Source organism: Erythranthe guttata, chromosome 3, assembly GCF_056151865.1.
Source record: "Erythranthe guttata isolate IM_541 chromosome 3, IM_541, whole genome shotgun sequence".
Taxonomy (NCBI): Eukaryota; Viridiplantae; Streptophyta; class Magnoliopsida; order Lamiales; family Phrymaceae; genus Erythranthe; species Erythranthe guttata.
In genome coordinates this window covers 12631194-12649664 of record NC_142535.1, presented here as the reverse complement: position 1 = coordinate 12649664, position 18471 = coordinate 12631194, and the positions used below count along the sequence as shown (strand labels likewise).

General features: G+C 35.4%; 1 protein-coding gene across 1 annotated transcript; it reads left to right on the top strand.

Annotated features, from left to right (window-relative positions):
- The first annotated feature begins 8423 nt into the window (after positions 1–8423).
- LOC105971432 (Ribosomal protein L24e family protein) lies at positions 8424–10759 on the top strand. The gene is made up of 5 exons (XM_012996286.2): positions 8424–8683; positions 9292–9379; positions 9851–9964; positions 10075–10211; positions 10321–10759. Exons 2-5 carry the CDS (start codon positions 9299–9301, stop codon positions 10490–10492), a joined length of 504 nt encoding a protein of 167 aa, XP_012851740.1. The 5' UTR covers positions 8424–8683; positions 9292–9298; the 3' UTR covers positions 10493–10759.
- The last annotated feature ends 7712 nt before the right edge of the window (positions 10760–18471 follow it).

Here is an 18471-nt window from a genome sequence, read left to right as displayed (position 1 = left end):
CGCGGATCCAATCCTTTGATTCCTTTGTTTTTGGATGTTTCAATCATTCTTCCGCATGAGGTATTTGGATCTCGTAACAAGTTCTACGGGGTTCGTATCAGTAATGATATGATCCAGCCATGCATCGAAGTTAAGGACGAGCCAAACAAAGTGCAATCTCACATTGTGCATGTTGATGATATGACGGTGATCGTGAAATTGACTTTTGTCTTGGCTTAACCAAACGATGAACAAGATCGCACTTGGAAGGATGTCATTGAGTTTTAGACATGTGCTAGTTTGCTGCCAAAGAGAGAGATCGATCATAAGGTAGATTTTATTTATACTCCTTTTGATATTTGTCCGGATTCGAAGACGAATCCTTTTGACGATGGGGAGTATGATATGATCCTAGCAAGTTCAAAGTTGAAGAATTGGAAGAAGCGCAAGCGTACGATTTTGAAGAAGCTATTCGAGTTGTCCTTGGAGAAGGAAGGCTTGAATCAAATGCGTAAGATGTCCATGGTTAGGAATTGGAAGAAAAGGAAAATGGATGAATTTTGATTAATAAATTGAGATTATTCTCTTTAGTTCTTTAAGAACTTTTCAAACATATCGGAGCATTCTGTGCGTTCACCCCGACTTATCAATCAATCTTTCACAATTGATTGTAGCGTCTTCACATACTAAGGTTCTTGTCTTATTATAGGCAACGGGTCGCGGTTCCAGCCCTTTAATTCCTTTGCTTTTGGATGATTCGATCCTGCTTCCGTATAAGGTATTTGGGTATTGTAACAAGTTCTTCGGGGGTTTGTATCATAATTATAGTCAAATATAGTCAAATTCTACCATAGTAATATTCGACGATAGTCACATTTGACGGTAGTCATACTCGACCTAGTAAACTTATCGAAAACAATTCAAATGTTTTTTTTAAATTAATTTATAAAACATATTTAAAAAAATCGAAAGTAATTAATGCAGTCCAAATAATGTTAATGTTGATTAATTAAGTGAGGGTATTATTGAAATAAAAAAATTTATGAGTATCGCAATTGATGAATTTAGGGGTGGACTTAGTTCCATTTTTAGCGATTTTGAGGTGCTTATTGATGAAAAAAAAATCCTAAATATTACATATAATTTATAATTGAAATGCTAAATCCTGCTATAAAATTACTGAAGGGGAGGGGATGTACTACTCGTACCTAAACGATTTAATCTGATGCGTAGAAAAGATTTAGTAAAAAAATATAGTCGTTGATTTAAAGTACGAACTAGTACGATCCAATACGAACCTATGAATTTATAAATTAAAGTACGAACCCAGTAAAAATAGATCGTACACAGATCGTACTTCATGTAAAATTACTTTATTAAGCTTACATAATTAAATCAGAGAATTAAAAGAAGGATTGAGTGCAGTTTGCCCCTTACTTTAGTCGTTTTTGCGCTTTGCCCCCCAAATAAAAAAAAAATTGCAAGATCATACTTGAACTTATTAATTTGTTGCACCGACAACTAAAAAGTCTATTTTTTACCAAAAAAAAAGAGAAAAACTACCGAAATTGCACATGTGCGACTCACACGTGAGAATGGATGGAAAAATTCGCCAATTCACAAGGTTTTTAGTATAAAAAAAAAACGAGAAAAGAAGAAAAAAGATAATACATAAAAGAAAACAAAATTGGTCTGCATCCTCTCTCTCTCGGCAGCGGAACAGGGGAGGTTAACACCTTTCACAAATCAGAGACCACCCCCACCCTCTGCTCCGCCACTGCACCACCACAACAACCGCACACATGAATTCATTCCGCGCGCCCCTCCCCTCCACATCAATGACTCCATCGTCGATTTTGCGTTTAGAGTTGAAATGGTTGGTGGATGAGTCGAGCTCCTCGTAGGTGGACTCCGGCGGGAGTAAGATGATGGTGGGGTTTTCCTCTGCAGTTCATTAGGGTTTTCCTTCTTGACTGGAAAACAACGAAGGCTATTGAGAGAACAATGACAAATACAGAAACAAAAAAGTTATGGAGAAAATGGCGATCTTGTTTGGGCTGTGCTTTATGATTATTGATTGAGATGGGAAACAAATGAATGGTATTTTAGGGTCAGATGAATTGAACCCGTTTGATTTGTAAGATTTGCAGCTGGAGAAATAAGAGTCTTGGTCTTCATTCTTCTTCTCCGAAAAAGAATGTCGGCGACAGCGGCGGTAGAGGTGGGGTGCACAAGGGCAACAACATTCTGTCTGCTCGAAAGGCCCCACATCAAATTTAAGATGCTCAATCACGCCCCCTTCAAGAACTCGTGCTCTGTCAATTACTTTTGAGTTATGACTCAGGACTCTTTAATTTTCTCCCCCCTCTGTGCGTTGTGTGTGTGGAATGATATATAAGGTTGTGTCTGTGATTTCTATAATTGTGTTTTGCGTAGATTGTCACAAACCTCCCGTCCCCTGTTCGGCTGCCAAGAGGAAGAGAAGACGACGATGAAGAAGAAGATATTTTTTTTCTTTTTTCTAAAAACATTGTGGCGAATTTGCCCCTCCATTCCCACGTGTGGGTCGCACATGTGCTGCTCCGGAAATATTAATGTGTATTTTGTTAACGACAGTAAATAGGGGACCAGAAGTGATAAACGTACAAATTTGGGAGACCAAAACTGTAATTATTCCAATTGAAAAGGAAGAAGAAAAAAATATTTTGAGTGTTCAACAGTAAAAATTAGAGAAGACACAATATTGAAAATTAAGTTGTAAATATCTTAATTATTAATCATCCCTAATTGTTAGTTAGGTTTTAGTTATAGGGGTTTTTATGTAATTCACTTATAAGGCAGGTATGGTATTTTTTTATGAGGTTCATACAAATCATACGTGTCACATTTTTATTGGTTGATCTTCAATCGTTTGGATTCGAGTAGTACAACCCCTCTCGAACCCTAGATAACCCCATACTGAATGCTCACAACTTAGTAATTTTATCTTCCTAAAATTACAATCATTTCCCTTTCCTCATTCTTTTCCACCATTCGCTCATCTTTTACAATATCCCATACTTCAAAATTCTAAAACTTTCGAAATTATTTTTTTACTCAGAATCTTCATAAACTTGAAGGACAATCAGATTGATGTTCTATCTTTTGTTAATTTGTATCATTAATTTCATATATTGGATGAATTGTAATTGACTTGGTGTTTTTTTTTTTTGTAATTTATCGGGAAAAAACTGTGGAAATCGTGAACACCGACTCATGTAGGTGGCAGCCATGGTGACCGCAAGTGAAGGAGTGTGCACGCCCAATGGCCACCAGCTGGTGCTGGCATGCGTCCATGGCGGATGCGAGTGAAAGAAAGAAGACGACCATGCGGTGGACGCAAATGGGATTATCATGTTTGGACACGAGTTTGTAGATTCTTTAATTCAAATATAATAATTGTTTTTTTACATTTAATAAATGTTTAATAATATTTAATAATGTTTAAATTATGTAATTAATATTAATTAATAATTCTTTAAAACATTAATAAATGTTTAATAATTATTTGAAGCTAATTGTTTAATAAATATTAATAGTTGTCAATATATGTTTAATTTTTTTTAATAAATAAAATAGAACAAAAAATAATTTAAGAAAATGTTTGTATCTAAAGTAGGAGGCAGACACAACAAAGACCGAACGCGAATGCAGTTTATTGCGCGACCAACATGGACACGATGTGCGGTTCATTCGCTTCTAGGTTGTCCGCTGTGTACCAATTTCGTTCTCACCATGGCTGCCGTGATATTGAATTTTCGGCAAAAAAATTGAAATCTTACATCCAGTTGAAGAGTATCGTCGTTAGAAGATATTGAATTGATTATGTTATCATTATTACGTAACGAAAAACAAATTTTGACGATTTTTTAGTATTTTGAAACCCTAGATGGAAGTCAGAAAAAATATGGAGTAGAGAGAAAGTTTCATTTATTTATTTTTATTTATGTGCGGGATTTAGTAATTTTCAGGGCGGGATTTAACACCGCCAATATATAAATTCTACAAATTAAGTTACGTACTTTTAATAAAATAAAGGGTAAAATACAGTTTACACTCCTAATGTATACCATCTGTAACACTTATCCCCTAAAGTATCATTTGTAACACTTACCTCTCAAGCTCAATTCAACTTGTATTTTAAATCCTAATACTTTAAAAATTCATTTTTATTTAAAATAATAATTAAAAGAATAATTAAATTATACAACTAAATATATCTGTTGAAAAATGCAATATTTAAAAATTTAAAAATATTATCTTGTACTATTGGGTACATATTTAATAAATAACATCTATTTATTATTGGACCAATTAATTGAACATATTCATATCGATAAACTTTAAGAAATCAATACATAAATAATAGTAATCTTAAGTTTTAAATTTATTTTAGTTCCTTAAATTTTTAAAATATATTTTCATTTATTATTATACAGTATGATGATGCTAAAGATAGATCACCTTAGAGAGTTGAAGTAAGATGAGCTGGAAGAGCAGAGTGGATCACTGGCTCACGAGCTTGATGACCTTGAGATACCTGCGATCATAGAACACATGAACTAAGCCGGGGGTTGATCCGGCGGAAACCCCTCCGACGCTCAAGTTAGACGTGCTGATCATAGAAAATAGTCCAGAGAATACAGCTGTAGTATTGCTCAGTTAATAGGACGTACCTTAAGGAATGAGTTCAAACCTTTATTTATAGCTTAGTTGAGATTGTCGGGTCCAAACCTTACTTGAAGGTGATTTGGCATCGGTGATAATGGTCTTCGATATTGGGCTCGTGGCCCAGTATGTAAGGAAATTGTAGGCCCATCGGGTTGGCCCAATTAGGCATATCATTAAGCCCCCCACTCTCGAGTCGATGTGGGGGCCATGTTGAAATGGGTGACATATCGTGTCGAGAGTAAAAATTGTAGTAGTCGATGGTGTGCGAAAACGCGTTGGAGCGTGTGTTGGAGGGGCGTGAAGGCGTGTTGGCGCGTAGCGCGACCAAGTTGTCGCGATGTAAGTGACTTGAGTCGTCGGCGTTGTCCCACGATGATGTGGTAGCGCAGATCAAGTTATCTCCCCGTGGGAGTTGTCTCGTCGTGGGGTAATAGAGTTGATCGAGTTATCTCCTCGTGGGAGTTGTCTCGCGATAATGTAGTAGCACGGAGCTAGTATTCTCCTCGTGGGAGTTATTATTTATCGATATTGTCAATGTTTTGACGCGTTGCTTGTATGTGTTTACATATAGCCTTGTGCGTGATGTACTTGAGGAGGGGATCAGGCTCTCAAGATTTTTTTTTATGGGGATCGTGCCCCTTGTTAGACCTCGTGGGTTGTAAGTATATTTGGACCGTGGCCACGTTTTAATGAAGGACCCATCGAAAACAAGTAGATAAATTTTGAGTAATCAAGCTGGCCAGGCTATATAGATTCCCATAATATCTCTAAGTGTTTCTCGGGTTGTAATCGTGCTAACTTGAGCTTGCGATTATACAGTGAATTTCGGGCGAGTTGTCTCCTCGTGGGAGTTGTCTTGCAGCGAAGTTGTTGGAGCATTAGATGACGCGCGACTAAGGAGCGTGCGGATTGGGGTTGCTCTGAGCAAGTTGTCTCGCAGCGAGTCTTATTATCGAGCGAGGTGGCTGCACTTGTGAGTCGCATTGCAACGGGTTCGTAGTGCCGAGCGAGTTGTCTCCTCGTGGGAGTTCTCTCGCTGCGGGTTCGTAGAACCGAGGGAGTTGACTCCTCGTGGGATTTGCCTCGCAAGGGGTTGTAGGACTGAGCGAGTTGTCTCCTCGTGGGAGTTGTCTCGCTGCGTGTTGCAGGACCGAGCGAGTTGTCTTCTCTTGGGAGTTGTCTCGCTGCTGGTTGTAGGACCAAGCGAGTTGTCTCCTTGTGGGAATTGTCTCGCAAGGGTTGTTGGACGGAGCGAGTTCTCTCCTCGTGGAAGTTATCTCGATGTGGTTTCGTAGACCTGAGGAAGTTGGCTCCTCGTGGGAGTTGCCTCGCAACGGGTTATATGACCGAGCGAGTTATCTCCTAGTGGGAGTCTTGCAAGCTCTCCCCGCTCTCGATTCGATGTGGGAGCCAAGTCGAAAAAGATACCGAATCGTGTCGAGAGTAGATCGGTACTGTGGTGTACCATTAATTGTTGGCGTGGTGTGGAGAAATAATAATTTTTATTTATCCATTTGGGAGCGTGCGTGATTTGATGAGGCACGTTGGAGAGCTCGCGCAATTTGGTGGAGCGCGTTGAAATTATCGTGCGATTTGGTGAAGCGCGTCAAAATCTACGCGCAATTTGGTGGAGAGTGGTGAAAGTTCCGCGCGATTTGATGGGAGCGCGCGCTCCCACGTGGCCTTGGGAGGCGCGCGCGCGTGCATGGGAAGGCGCGCGCTGGTGCTGCCCCCCCCCCCCCCCCCCCCCCCAGGCGCGTGTGAGCACGCGCTTCCCTTTAATTAATATTTTTTTTGGCTGATGACACGCGCGCGCGTCAGGCACGTGTGCAACACGCGCAAGTGTTGTGCACGCGCGTGTCTTCTCCCCTTTTTTTTTTCTCTCTCTGATGACACGCGCGCGTCTGGCGCGTGTCTTCTCCATTTTTTTTTTATTTTTTATTTTTTTCTGAGCAAGGGCGCGCACGGCTTAGAGGAGGCGGGCGGTCGGCTTGGCTGCCCCCCCTTTTTTTTTTTTCTTTTTTCTTTTCTTTCTTTTCATCTTTTTCTTTTTTCTTCTTCTTCTTTTTCTTGTTTCTTTTTTCTTCATCTTCTTTTTTTTTCTTTTTTTTTTCTTTTTTTTTTCTTCTTCTCCCGTTTTTTTTAGTTTTTTTATTTTTAGGTGCTTGATGTTCACCCCTTTGGGGATGTTCTTTTTTTTTGAGTAGGGAGATTATACTCGTCTCTTGAGATGAGATGTTCACCCACTTGGGGTTGAAAGGTAAGGGTGATGCCCACCTTGGGATGGAGATGTTTTAGTTTTTGAGTAGGGAGATTATACTCGTCTCTTGAGATGGGATGTGCACCCACTTGGGGTTGAAAGGTAAGGGTGATGCCCACCTTGGGATGGGATAACCCCCTACTTTAGAATGAGGCGCTCGAGACCTATGGTCTAAGGTGGATGCGCACGGTTGTGCCATTGCTTCAGTGGCAACACGAGTTGAAACTTTCGCGGTCGTACGCTGAAGGTCCTTATCGTTTACCTGAACCGTTAGAGGAGTAAGTAGAATTTGATCTTGCTGAAGGTTCGGCGATCATACGCTGAAGGTCCTCTTCGGTTATCTGAACCGTTCGATGGGGGCGGAGGTAGGCCCCCATGGGGTCGATAACCCATGGCGAACGAAATTTTTTGGAGGCATTGTAAACCCCCAGGGAGTCGATAACCCTTGGCAAACGAAATATTTTGGGGGCAGATGTAAGCCCCCAGGGAGTCGATAACCCTTGGCGAACGAAATATTTTGTAGGCACTATAAACCCCTAGGGAGTCGATAACCCTTGGCGAGCGAAATATTTTGGGGGCACTGTAAACCCCCAGGGAGTCGATAACCCTTGGCGAGCGAAATGTTTTTGGGGGTACTTTAAACCCCCAGGGAGCCGATAACCCTTGCTAGCGTTGAAGGGCCTCCTCGGTTGTCTGAACCGATCAAGGGGCGGGAAGAAGCGAATCATGTTGAGGATCTAGTGGGACATCCGAGGAAGGTCTCGTGGTGGATCCCGAGCACGAGGAGGATGAAGTGACAAGCTAGAGCCTCCACGAGGTGGGAGGTCGTTAGCAGTGTCACACTCCCCTTGGGCAGATGTCTCAAGGCCATCATGTGCGCTACGTGATTATGTCTACCTTCCCACAGACGGCGCCAAAATGATGATGCTAAAGATAGATCACCTTAGAGAGTTGGAGTAAGATGAGCTGGAAGAGCAGAGTGGATCACTGGCTCACGAGCTTGATGACCTTGAGATACCTGCGATCATAGAACACATGAACTAAGCGGGGGGTTGATCCGGCGGAAACCCCTCCGACGCTCAAGTCAGACGTGCTGATCATAGAAAATAGTCCAGATAATACAATTATAGTATTGCTCAGTTAATAGGACGTACCTTAAGGAATGAGTTCAAACCTTTATTTATAGCTTAGTTGAAATTGTGTGATTAGGCTCGTGGCCCAGTATGTAAGGAAATTGTAGGCCCATTGGGTTGGCCCAATTATGCATATCACAGTATATATTATTTTTCAGTAATCTAATTTTAATTACTTTTTAATTTTTATGATCCAATAATTATTAGATTATTATATTTCTTATATTTTAATTTTAAAATATAAAATATTTAATATTGAGGGAATAAATGTTACAAATGATAAATTGTACGCAGGCTACTTCAGTAAAATAAATGTACGCCTTAATTTTATCCACCTAATTGCATTTTACAAACCCTTTAAATGCCAAATCTATAAACGTCAAATAAAAATAAAAAAATAATAAAAAAAGAAAAAGAAAAAACAATTAACAAAAAACCCCAAAACCCAACCCTAGGAATCACCTGCCGCCTCATCTCTCTCTCTCTTCCATTCTGCGCGTTTTGGTTTCTTCACCAAAACGACGCCGATTTCATAGAAGTTCCGACGCAACCCTAATCCTGCCATCTCCAAACAGTTCCTCTCTTTCTTGCCTAACTACAGGTAATCTTTCGCCGGATTTCGCCTCTGATTCTTCCGTCTTTCCATTTTATTTCTGTTTTTTCGTTGGGTTTTATGATTTCAGAATTTAATTTCAAATTTCTCCGATTTCTTACTTGTAATCATATGCCCAGACGAAGAACTTCTTTTCTTAGGGTTTGCTACTGATATTGATTGAGCTGCTTATGATTGAAATCGACATTATTTTTTTTTTGTCGCATTTGAATTAGTTATTTTGGGGCTGCTACATCGATGTTAATCAGTTTCTTCTTGAGTTGTTAGTTGCGAACTCTAAAGTATTATCATTTTGTTAAATGAATGTTGAGTATTGTTATTTTGATTTTTGTTACGTAATAAGGCGTAAAATTTCCGGAAAATTAGAAATTAGGGTTTCGAACGCCTCTTTTCGTTCACTGGTATTATAGGTACATGTCTTCCTAATACATTCATTTAGTTTTGTTACTTTTGTTTTGTGCCGATTATTTTAATAATTAAATAATTAAACATAAAGGTGTCCTGTTTCTTTCTTGAGAAATCTATATATTTGACTAAATGCATATGATCTTTGGTTAGATAATACTGGATATTAATTAATTTTTGGTGTAGTACAGGGCAAAGATGAGATTGGAGAAGTGCTGGTTCTGTTCTTCTACTGTATATCCGGGACACGGGATTCAGTTTGTTCGTAATGATGCAAAGGTGAGACCTTTTACTATTATCCTTTCTATTTTTTTATGTAATTTTTTCACAAAACTGTTTTTTCTTATTGCAATTTGTATACAGAGCATGTTTAGTTATACAGTTGCTCGTTAGATCAAGAATATCCGATTAGGTTTGGTTTTATGATGTGAAGGAACAAATATGATGTGTGTTTTTCATTTGAGACTGTTACATAAAGTTGAATCTTGCTTTCTAGTGAAGTTTCTTCGTATTTCGAAATGACAGAATTAGATTTTGTCATGCTTTTTGTTCAATCAAATGTTGATGTTTTCTAGTAAGATTTGCGTTTTTTTCGAATTGGTGGTTGTCAGTATAATAGAATACATGGAAACTTGGTGACAAACCCAGTGACAGTTAAACCTTTTCGAATTTTTTTTTTGATGGCTGCGTTTAGTATTTTCATTCATACTTGCATCGGCGTGATTCTTATTTCACAATTTGAATTTGCAGGTATTTAGATTTTGTCGATCAAAATGCCACAAAAACTTCAAGATGAAGAGGAATCCCCGTAAAGTGAAATGGACCAAGGCATACAGAAGGTTGCATGGAAAGGACATGACTCAGGTAAATACTATACAGTCGCCTTATCTCGATGCTTTCTCTCTCTTCTAAGTCGATGCAATCTAATCTTTTCCTCTTGTTTTTGCTTCAAAATGCTGTTTTAATATTTGAAGGATGCAACATTCGAGTTTGAGAGGAAGAGGAATAGGCCTGAGAGATACGACAGGAATGTGACGGAGAACACTCTCAAGGCCATTAAGAAGATCGATAAAGTCAGAGTTGACCGAGAGGCCAGACACCACAAGGAGAGGTGATTTTCTTAATCCTTTCTTTTTGTATATATTCTTTAATTGAATATCTATTTATTTAACATATGTATGTATATTAATGTATTTGTGTGTGTGAAAATGTACGAACAGGATGAAGGGAAAGAAGGAGCAGTTGAGGAAAGAGGGAGTGAGAGAACTGGATCAGAGTATTCACATGATCAAAGCACCTGCTGCTCTTCTAGAAGATCCTTCACTCACAATACCGAAACTCAAGGTCAAGGTTTCCCAAGACAAAGCAGAGGCCACTCGTATGGAAGAGTAATGCTTGCTTGCCCGAGTTTAAAACGATTTGTCGTGTATTCATCCAGTGTTGCCTTTTGTTTTTTTTTTTTTTTTTTTTTTTTGTAACTTGTACGACTCGGTGCCAAAATTTTGGTCAGGTTTTGTTCCTTCGATGAATATTTTAGTCTCGTTACTTATTTCTTTTAGGGCCCTTTTGGTTTCTATGATGGGATTGGACGGTTATATAAACTAAGTTGGATTACAATGTTTCTACTATTTAATAATTTTCAAATTCATGTTTGGTTTATGGAGTTGAAGATGTGGCCAATGAGATGGTGAGATCAATATATTGTTTGGTTTGGTTGATTCGAAGGAATATTGTCGAAATGACACAAATACCCATAGTTATATTAATATGGTTGTTCCGGAGTTGATGTTTTCGTTCAAATTGTGTATGATGCCCATATAACAATGATATTATCAAAAGCTTTCTTGTTTCGTTCGTGTAACCGTAACTATGCTCTTAACTGCCGTTAAGGATCCATATATATTGAACTCAAATGCTGGTTACTGTCGGATTTCTATTTTTTTTTTAAATCAATGGTCGTGATTGTTTGACCTTAGAAGATCAATGATCGAGATTAAGAATCAATTGTCAACCATCAAATTTTGAACGAACAGGCGGGTCGAGCCGTGTAATCATCAGTTTCCCGCTCAAATTTGTAATTAAAAAAAAATGTAATTTTCTTTCTAAATAAAACTAATAATATAAATGTGAACTGTGGAACCAGCAGGCTGGAATTGTTAACCGACATACTAGAACCTGCACAAACAGTGTGTTTAAAGGGTTGGTTAAGAGTTGGGATTATTCCAACCGGGCAACCGACTCGAGCCGAAACATGAACATGTCTAAATCTATGTATATCTGCCTTAAACATAATTTAAAAAGAAACGAATGGATAGTTACTGATGTCTAATTAAGTATTGTAACTCCTGACGTGCCAAAATATTTGTCGCTTTGGGTTGTTGCGCACGTCTTGGAAAAAAAGAAATGCATGAATGTTCACCCCTAATATGTACAATTTTTTTTGAGTTAATTGTGTTTCACATTTCAATGATATTTTTATATTCTGTAACATATAACTTAAATAACATTTAAAATTCAATTATTTTATAATGAGTATAAAGTTTGATGAAAATAATGGGAGATCAAAAACATTGTTTTAAACCATGGAAGATGCTCGGTTATAATTGATTGAATTTGATAGAGTTACACTGTCAAAAATAAGGCTTAATTCCACTTTGCACCCTTGAAATATACCATTTTGGCACTTTGCACCCTCGAAATAAATTAATAGCACTTTGCACCCTCGAAATACAATAAATCATGCATAATGCACCCCAAATAATTTTTTAAAGCTAAAAAATATATATTTAATATTTGTAGTGATATTTTTTTAGGATGCCAAATGTCAAATATTTTTTTTATTCATCAATCATTTTGAAACTATAAAGTTCAAAAATAAAAATACATTCCATCAACATATTTAAAAAATATATTGTTTTATCAAAATAAAATATTTTACGAAAAAAAATCATTCAGCTATTACGTTATCAAGTTATCTGAAAATTATTTTTTCTTCCAAATATTTTCACCTAATATTTTACAAACAGTGACATAAAAGATCCACAGTCGAATAATTTAGTGATAAAAGATTATTTTTATTTATTTTTCTTTTGAAAGATAATGTAGTTTTTTTAAATAATCCGGTGTAATTTTTATTTTTTCGCACTTTGTCCGCTCGAAATTAGGTTTGAGGTTCAAGAAAACAACAATTTTTTTTTTTGTACCCAAAAAAGAAAAACACCAATGAAAAATAAAATTGCCTTTATTATTCAATTGAGGGTGCATTGTGAATGATTTATTGTGCTTTGAGGGTGCAAAGTGCTATTATTATTTTTCGAGGGTGCAAAGTGCCAAAATGGTATATTTCAAGTGTGCAAAGTGGAATTAAGCCCAAAAATAATACAATATTAATAGGGTATGGTACATTATGAATAAGTTCATTATGAGATACTTATTCATAAATGGTTTCAGATTCTTCAGACAAAAAATTATTTTATAAAAAAAATTCATACATTATCCAGAGGTGTAAAAGACTAAAATACCCCCTCATATTTTAATATACTTCAACTTCATCATTTAATTCAATTTAACCTCAAATTTCACAAATTATTCAATTTTGACCCAAAAACCCAATTTTGAGTACAATTTCGCCCGTCGCCACCATTGACTGTCGTTGACTTTTTTTTTTCTCCTGCTTTTTCGCCGGTTTCCAGCGTTGACTTTTTCGATTTTTTTTTCTCTTTTTCTTCTTTCTGCCGCTGCTGACCGGATGTGGTCTCGCGGCGTTGATTATTACTTTTTTTTTGAATTTCTTTTTTCTTCAACATCTTTTTGCCCGTTTAAACGGTAATATTGTTGTGGTTGACAGTCATATTAACTATATTATTGTTTAACACAGTAATATTAACTATATTACCGTTTAACACAGTAATAGTAATTATACTACATTTTTACACAATAATATTGTCATATTACTCTCTAGCATACTAATATTAACACAAAAAAATTCACTATTATTGTGTAATAGAGTAATATTAGTATGTTGACCATTCAACAAAGGCAAATATAATAAAAAGCCAAAATAATTAATATTAATGTGGTTGACAGTAATATTACTTCATCCACAATAATATTACTAACGACAGTAATACTACCGTCAACCACATTATTATTATTATTGTGTTTATAGTAATATTACAATAGTAAACAGTAATATTATTACGTTAATCGTTGACAAATCAAACAAATCAAAAAAGCCAAAAAAAAAAAAAAAACTACATCATTGATGTGGTTGACAGTAATACTATTTTGTTTACAATAATTTTTCCGCCAACGACAGTAATATAATTACGTTGATATGTCAATAAATCAAACAAAATAAAAGAAAAGCCAAAAAAATAATAATATTGGTGTGGTTGAGAGCAATTGTACTGTCAACGACAGTACACTTACGTAAAAGTACTGTCAACGATAGTACAATTACATTAATGTACTGTCAATGACAGTATAATTACTGTCAGCGACGGTATAAGTACTGTTAATGACAGTACAATTACGATCAATATTCAACGACGGACGTAAGAAAAAAGGATAATTTTTTTAGGAAAAAAAAAATTAAAGGTCAACGCCGGCGACCGGCAAAAAAAGAAGACAAAAATAAAAAATAAAAAAATTCAATGGCGGAATCCGGCGGCAAAAAATAAATTCAGGAAAAAAAAAGTTTAAAAAAAGAAAAATTCAAAATTGGATTTTTGTGGTCAAAATTGATTAAATTGAAGTTAGATTAAGGTTACAATTAGGAATTGGGTTTAAAGGTTTGAGGGTAATTTTGTCATATACCTTAATTTTGCCTTATTTATAATACATATTAAAGGGATGAGATTATCGGCTAAACAAATATAACCCCTGAACCTAGAATAACAAAGATGGTTGGTTAGAGACTTATTCATAAAATCCCCATATTAATATTTGATTATCTTCTTTCTCTCTAAAAAAACAAACAAAATAGATGGTGAAAATTGTAAAATAGAGTACTAAGGCCATCTCCAACAATTGTTTATAAATTGGTTGTCTATATCTATAATTTAAGAGATGAACTGATACGATCCGCACAAGCTCCAAGACAAAGAATTGGAAGAAGAGAAAACGAGTGAGATTAATGGAGCCGTTCGTGTTGGGATTGAATAATAAAGGCTTGAATCAGACCTTTGAAGAGTTGATGGTTTGGAATTGGAAGAAAAGAAAGAGAAGAATTCGTTGGACAAGTCAAATTCCATGCATCCGAGATTCTCGCCTATTCTGGCAGAGTTTACCATTCGAGTTATAACTCTCGCATCTGAAGTCCATTTAAGCTGATTCAAAATGATTCGGAAAGATAACTGAAAGATCTACAACTTTCATGTTTTGAGCGAAGAGATATTCGAAGTGGAACAGTGTCGAAATTGAGCTTTACTTGCATGCACGTGCACAACCCAATGTCGCGAGTTAAGAAGGGTGATCAAGAAGCCGACTTGAAGATCAAGTTATCTAATTTATTTATGCACGTTTTTAATTTAGTATTGATTATGTTTTTATTATTTTAGAGTCTTTTATGGTTAGGATTTTCTTATTTACAAGTTATCTTATTATAGTTTAGGTAGGAGTCCTTTTCCTTGTGAAAAATGAGTCTTTTTAGACCTTATAAATAGGTTGCCAATTTGGCTTATTTGATAGGACGAATTTTGATGATTTAATTGAGAATATTCTCTTTGGTTCTTTAAGAACTCTTCGAACATATCGGTGGATTCCGTTTGTTCACCCCGACTTATCAATCGATCTTTCACAATCGATTGTGGCGTCTTCACATACCAAGGTTCTTGCCTCTTTATAGGCAACGGGTCGCGGTCCCACCCCTTTGATTCTTTGTTTTTGGATGTTTTCGATCTTGCTTCCGCATAAGGTATTAGGGTCTCGTAACAAGTTCTACGGGGTTCGTATCATGAACAGTGTCATGTAACACCACGTTTAACATCACACTCTAGTCTCCAACAACATTGTTTATATTTTACACAATTGTCATAACTTATTATTTTACAAGATTTTAGTTTTGAATTAATTTTAACAACTACATTTCAACACACATATTCAAACGAAGATATTTTAGTGACCATTTAAAAAATTATTTAAAATAACAATATTATTAATGAAAAATAATATTTGAATATTTCTTAATAAAAAACTAAATTAGAATATTTCTTGATGTATATCATATAGTACTTCAAGCGTTTTCTCATTTTCTCATTATTTTTCTGTAAATTCTCAAGCAAAAAGATGCAGAAAACCAGAAGCAGACAGGCAAAAAGGACAGGGTTAAGGAAAAAAAAAAAAAGGAAAAAATATAGAGACTCTCATCCACCAGCCATATTCTTCATTATTTGGAGATCGACGGTGAACTTATTGTTCGCAATAGAAGAGTGGTGGTAGAGAACTAGTTTTACCATCTTCCATGATGGGGTTAAATTATATGTAATTTATTTACCTCTTTAAATTCTTATAGATACAGTGTGGGTTTTTTTTTTTTTTTTTTTTAAATTCAGTTGAGGATGATTTTTGATGAAACCAAATACCACAATTGATGGAGTTGATTGATGGTAATTTGTTTACAGTGGTGCGGCGGTTGATAAATTAAATTGGTAGTTGATATTGACAGTTAGAGTTGAATTACTGCATATTTGGGGGTTCAAAGGTATGGATTGTGGAACTTTTATTATTCATTATTTTTACACAATTTGTTAAATTGTAATTTTGGTTTCTCAATTTCGAACACGCAAAGTTAAAATTGATTAAATTTCGCCTTTTTTCATTTCACTGTTTGAGATGTGATTTTGGGTTCAAATTGTGCAAAAAATGTAAATTATAGGTATACATCGTGGCGTTGGAGATGCCCTAACAATGTGAAATCAACTCAATTTTTTAATACAAAAGCATAAAAGTAGGTGAAATGATTATTTAAACCATGGAAGATGCTAGGATATGATTTGGTTGAATTTGATAGGCCTACACCGTCTATAATAATGTAATATTAATAATAGGTAAATTACAACCACCCTTGAGTTATGTCAATTTACAAAAAACTCTCCCTTGTTTGGATAATTACATCTATTCCTTAACTATAATGTTTTCTTACACCTCCACCCTTATGGTGTCAAATTCAACGTAATTATCTTGATTTCGTGGAATGTGCTCTAGTTTGTACTCGTTTTGTGTAAAATTATAGTTTTTGATGCACCACAATCTGATATACAAGCAAAAAAACACATATTATGATCATCTTGCTTCAAAATAGAGTTCGAATGAGATAAAAGGGGTAAAAAATTGATGATATTCTATATAATCTCGAAGATTCCACTAAATTTGAAACCGCAGGGGTGGACGTGTAAGAAGATTTATAGTTAAGGAGGGTGGTTGTAATTACCCAAACAGAAAGGGGTTTTCGTAATTTGACCATACCTCAGGGAGTGGTTATAATTTACCCTATTAATATTTGATTATCTTATGTTTTGATTTATGATTAACAAACCTTATATTAGGAAATTCCTTTCCTAGATTGTGTAAGTATAAATTAAAATTGTACTTATGGATGGTAGTCTCACCCGCCTCGATGGATCCATGCCCCCTACTTTGAAATTATCACGTATTACCCCCTTTGGAAAAATAAAGGGCGAGGATGGAGATTTTTTTTTTTTTTTTTTTATCGGGTATGGCCGTATGGGGATGGGGAAGGGTTTGTAGGTACCCCACCCATAGCCCAGCCTTGTATGATATTATGTATATATATTTATTATTTATTATATTAAAAGTATAAATAATAAAATAATTAAATATTACTGACCCTAAATAATTTATTGAGTTTTGTGATTTGAAGTTAAATTTGCACTTTGTTGGTATGTTATTGAACCAAGTCTTGAAATTATAAGTAAATAGATTGTATTTTTATTTAAAAATTATTCAAAGATTTTACGAGGCGGTTACCCGTGGGATTTTACGGGGCAGATATGGGGATACCAACTCATAAAATTCGGGGATATTTACAGGGATGTAGATTTTCAGAGGGTGGGGATGGATATTGCAAAATCCGCTCTATGACTATAATCGTCCCTTTTGTTTTTAGAACATCGTGTTCATCTAAAAGAAATCGCATAAGAGATAGCTCTGACGGAGCTGAGTATTTTGATTGTATCTCTCTCATTTGAGATCCGATTTCAGAGATTCAAGATGTTACAAATAGACAACAAAAATTCCTACAACTTTTGTGTTTTACACTTTCTCAAAATCAGGACATAATCAGGTCCGAATCGAACTCAAAGTTTGACCTCGTGAATTGTGCAAAAATTCGCCTACAACAAAAATAGAATTGTTAATTTTTCGTTAACTCAAAACAAGAATAAAATATTTAAAATCAACTCCTTGTTCTTCATATAGAACTGAGATGTTATCCTCTTTGGATTATCATTACTCGAAAACTAGAATAGAACAATCATACTGATAACGTGTTGATAAACTAATAAAGAGAGAACAAAACAAAAAAAAATTGAGATGGCAATATAGAAAGACATAAGTATATTATTCTCTTATCGGGCCAAAGGATGTGAGGCCAAAAAATTTCGCCTTTTGGTATAAAAAATACCACTCAAAGGACATGAGTTACAACTCCTTAACAATAGTGAATAATGGTCCTTAATGTTAGGCACAGTATTATAGAATTCATAACAATTTTATTTTTTTCGATAATTATCAAACTTCGTTAATGACATAATGCTTTACACTCTTTCCATAAAATTCATCTTGCACAACAAGACATGTCGTGTTACAGGGTGTAATCCAGATCAAACTTATCTTTCACGTGCAAATTCAATTAATAATTGCAGTTTGTTTCTATCTTAAAACATTATCGTTAAATGCATTTAGCACCCTTAAAGTATAAATGACTCTAACATTTATTCCTTAGAAGTAGCAAATGTAACACTTATTCCACCTGTTAATAAATTTAACAATAAAGTTTTTAATTTTAATGGCATTGTGATGCGATCTCTTGTGTATCATAAGATTTCTTTACTGAACGTAAGAAAACTCTTCTTTATTATTTCTCTTCATAATAAAACCCTAGCACAAGACGACTATTTAAAGATAATAAAACCCTAGAATCCTAATCTAACTAGAAAAGATAATTACCTAGACTAATAAAATACTTAATATATATCCTAAATATTAAACTCACGGCATATATATATATATATATATATATATATCATAAATATACTAATCTAATTAATTAATAATAAAATACTAACTAACTAATATTTAAACCATATATTAAATAATATATCGTATCAAACCACCGCTCTTGAAATGAA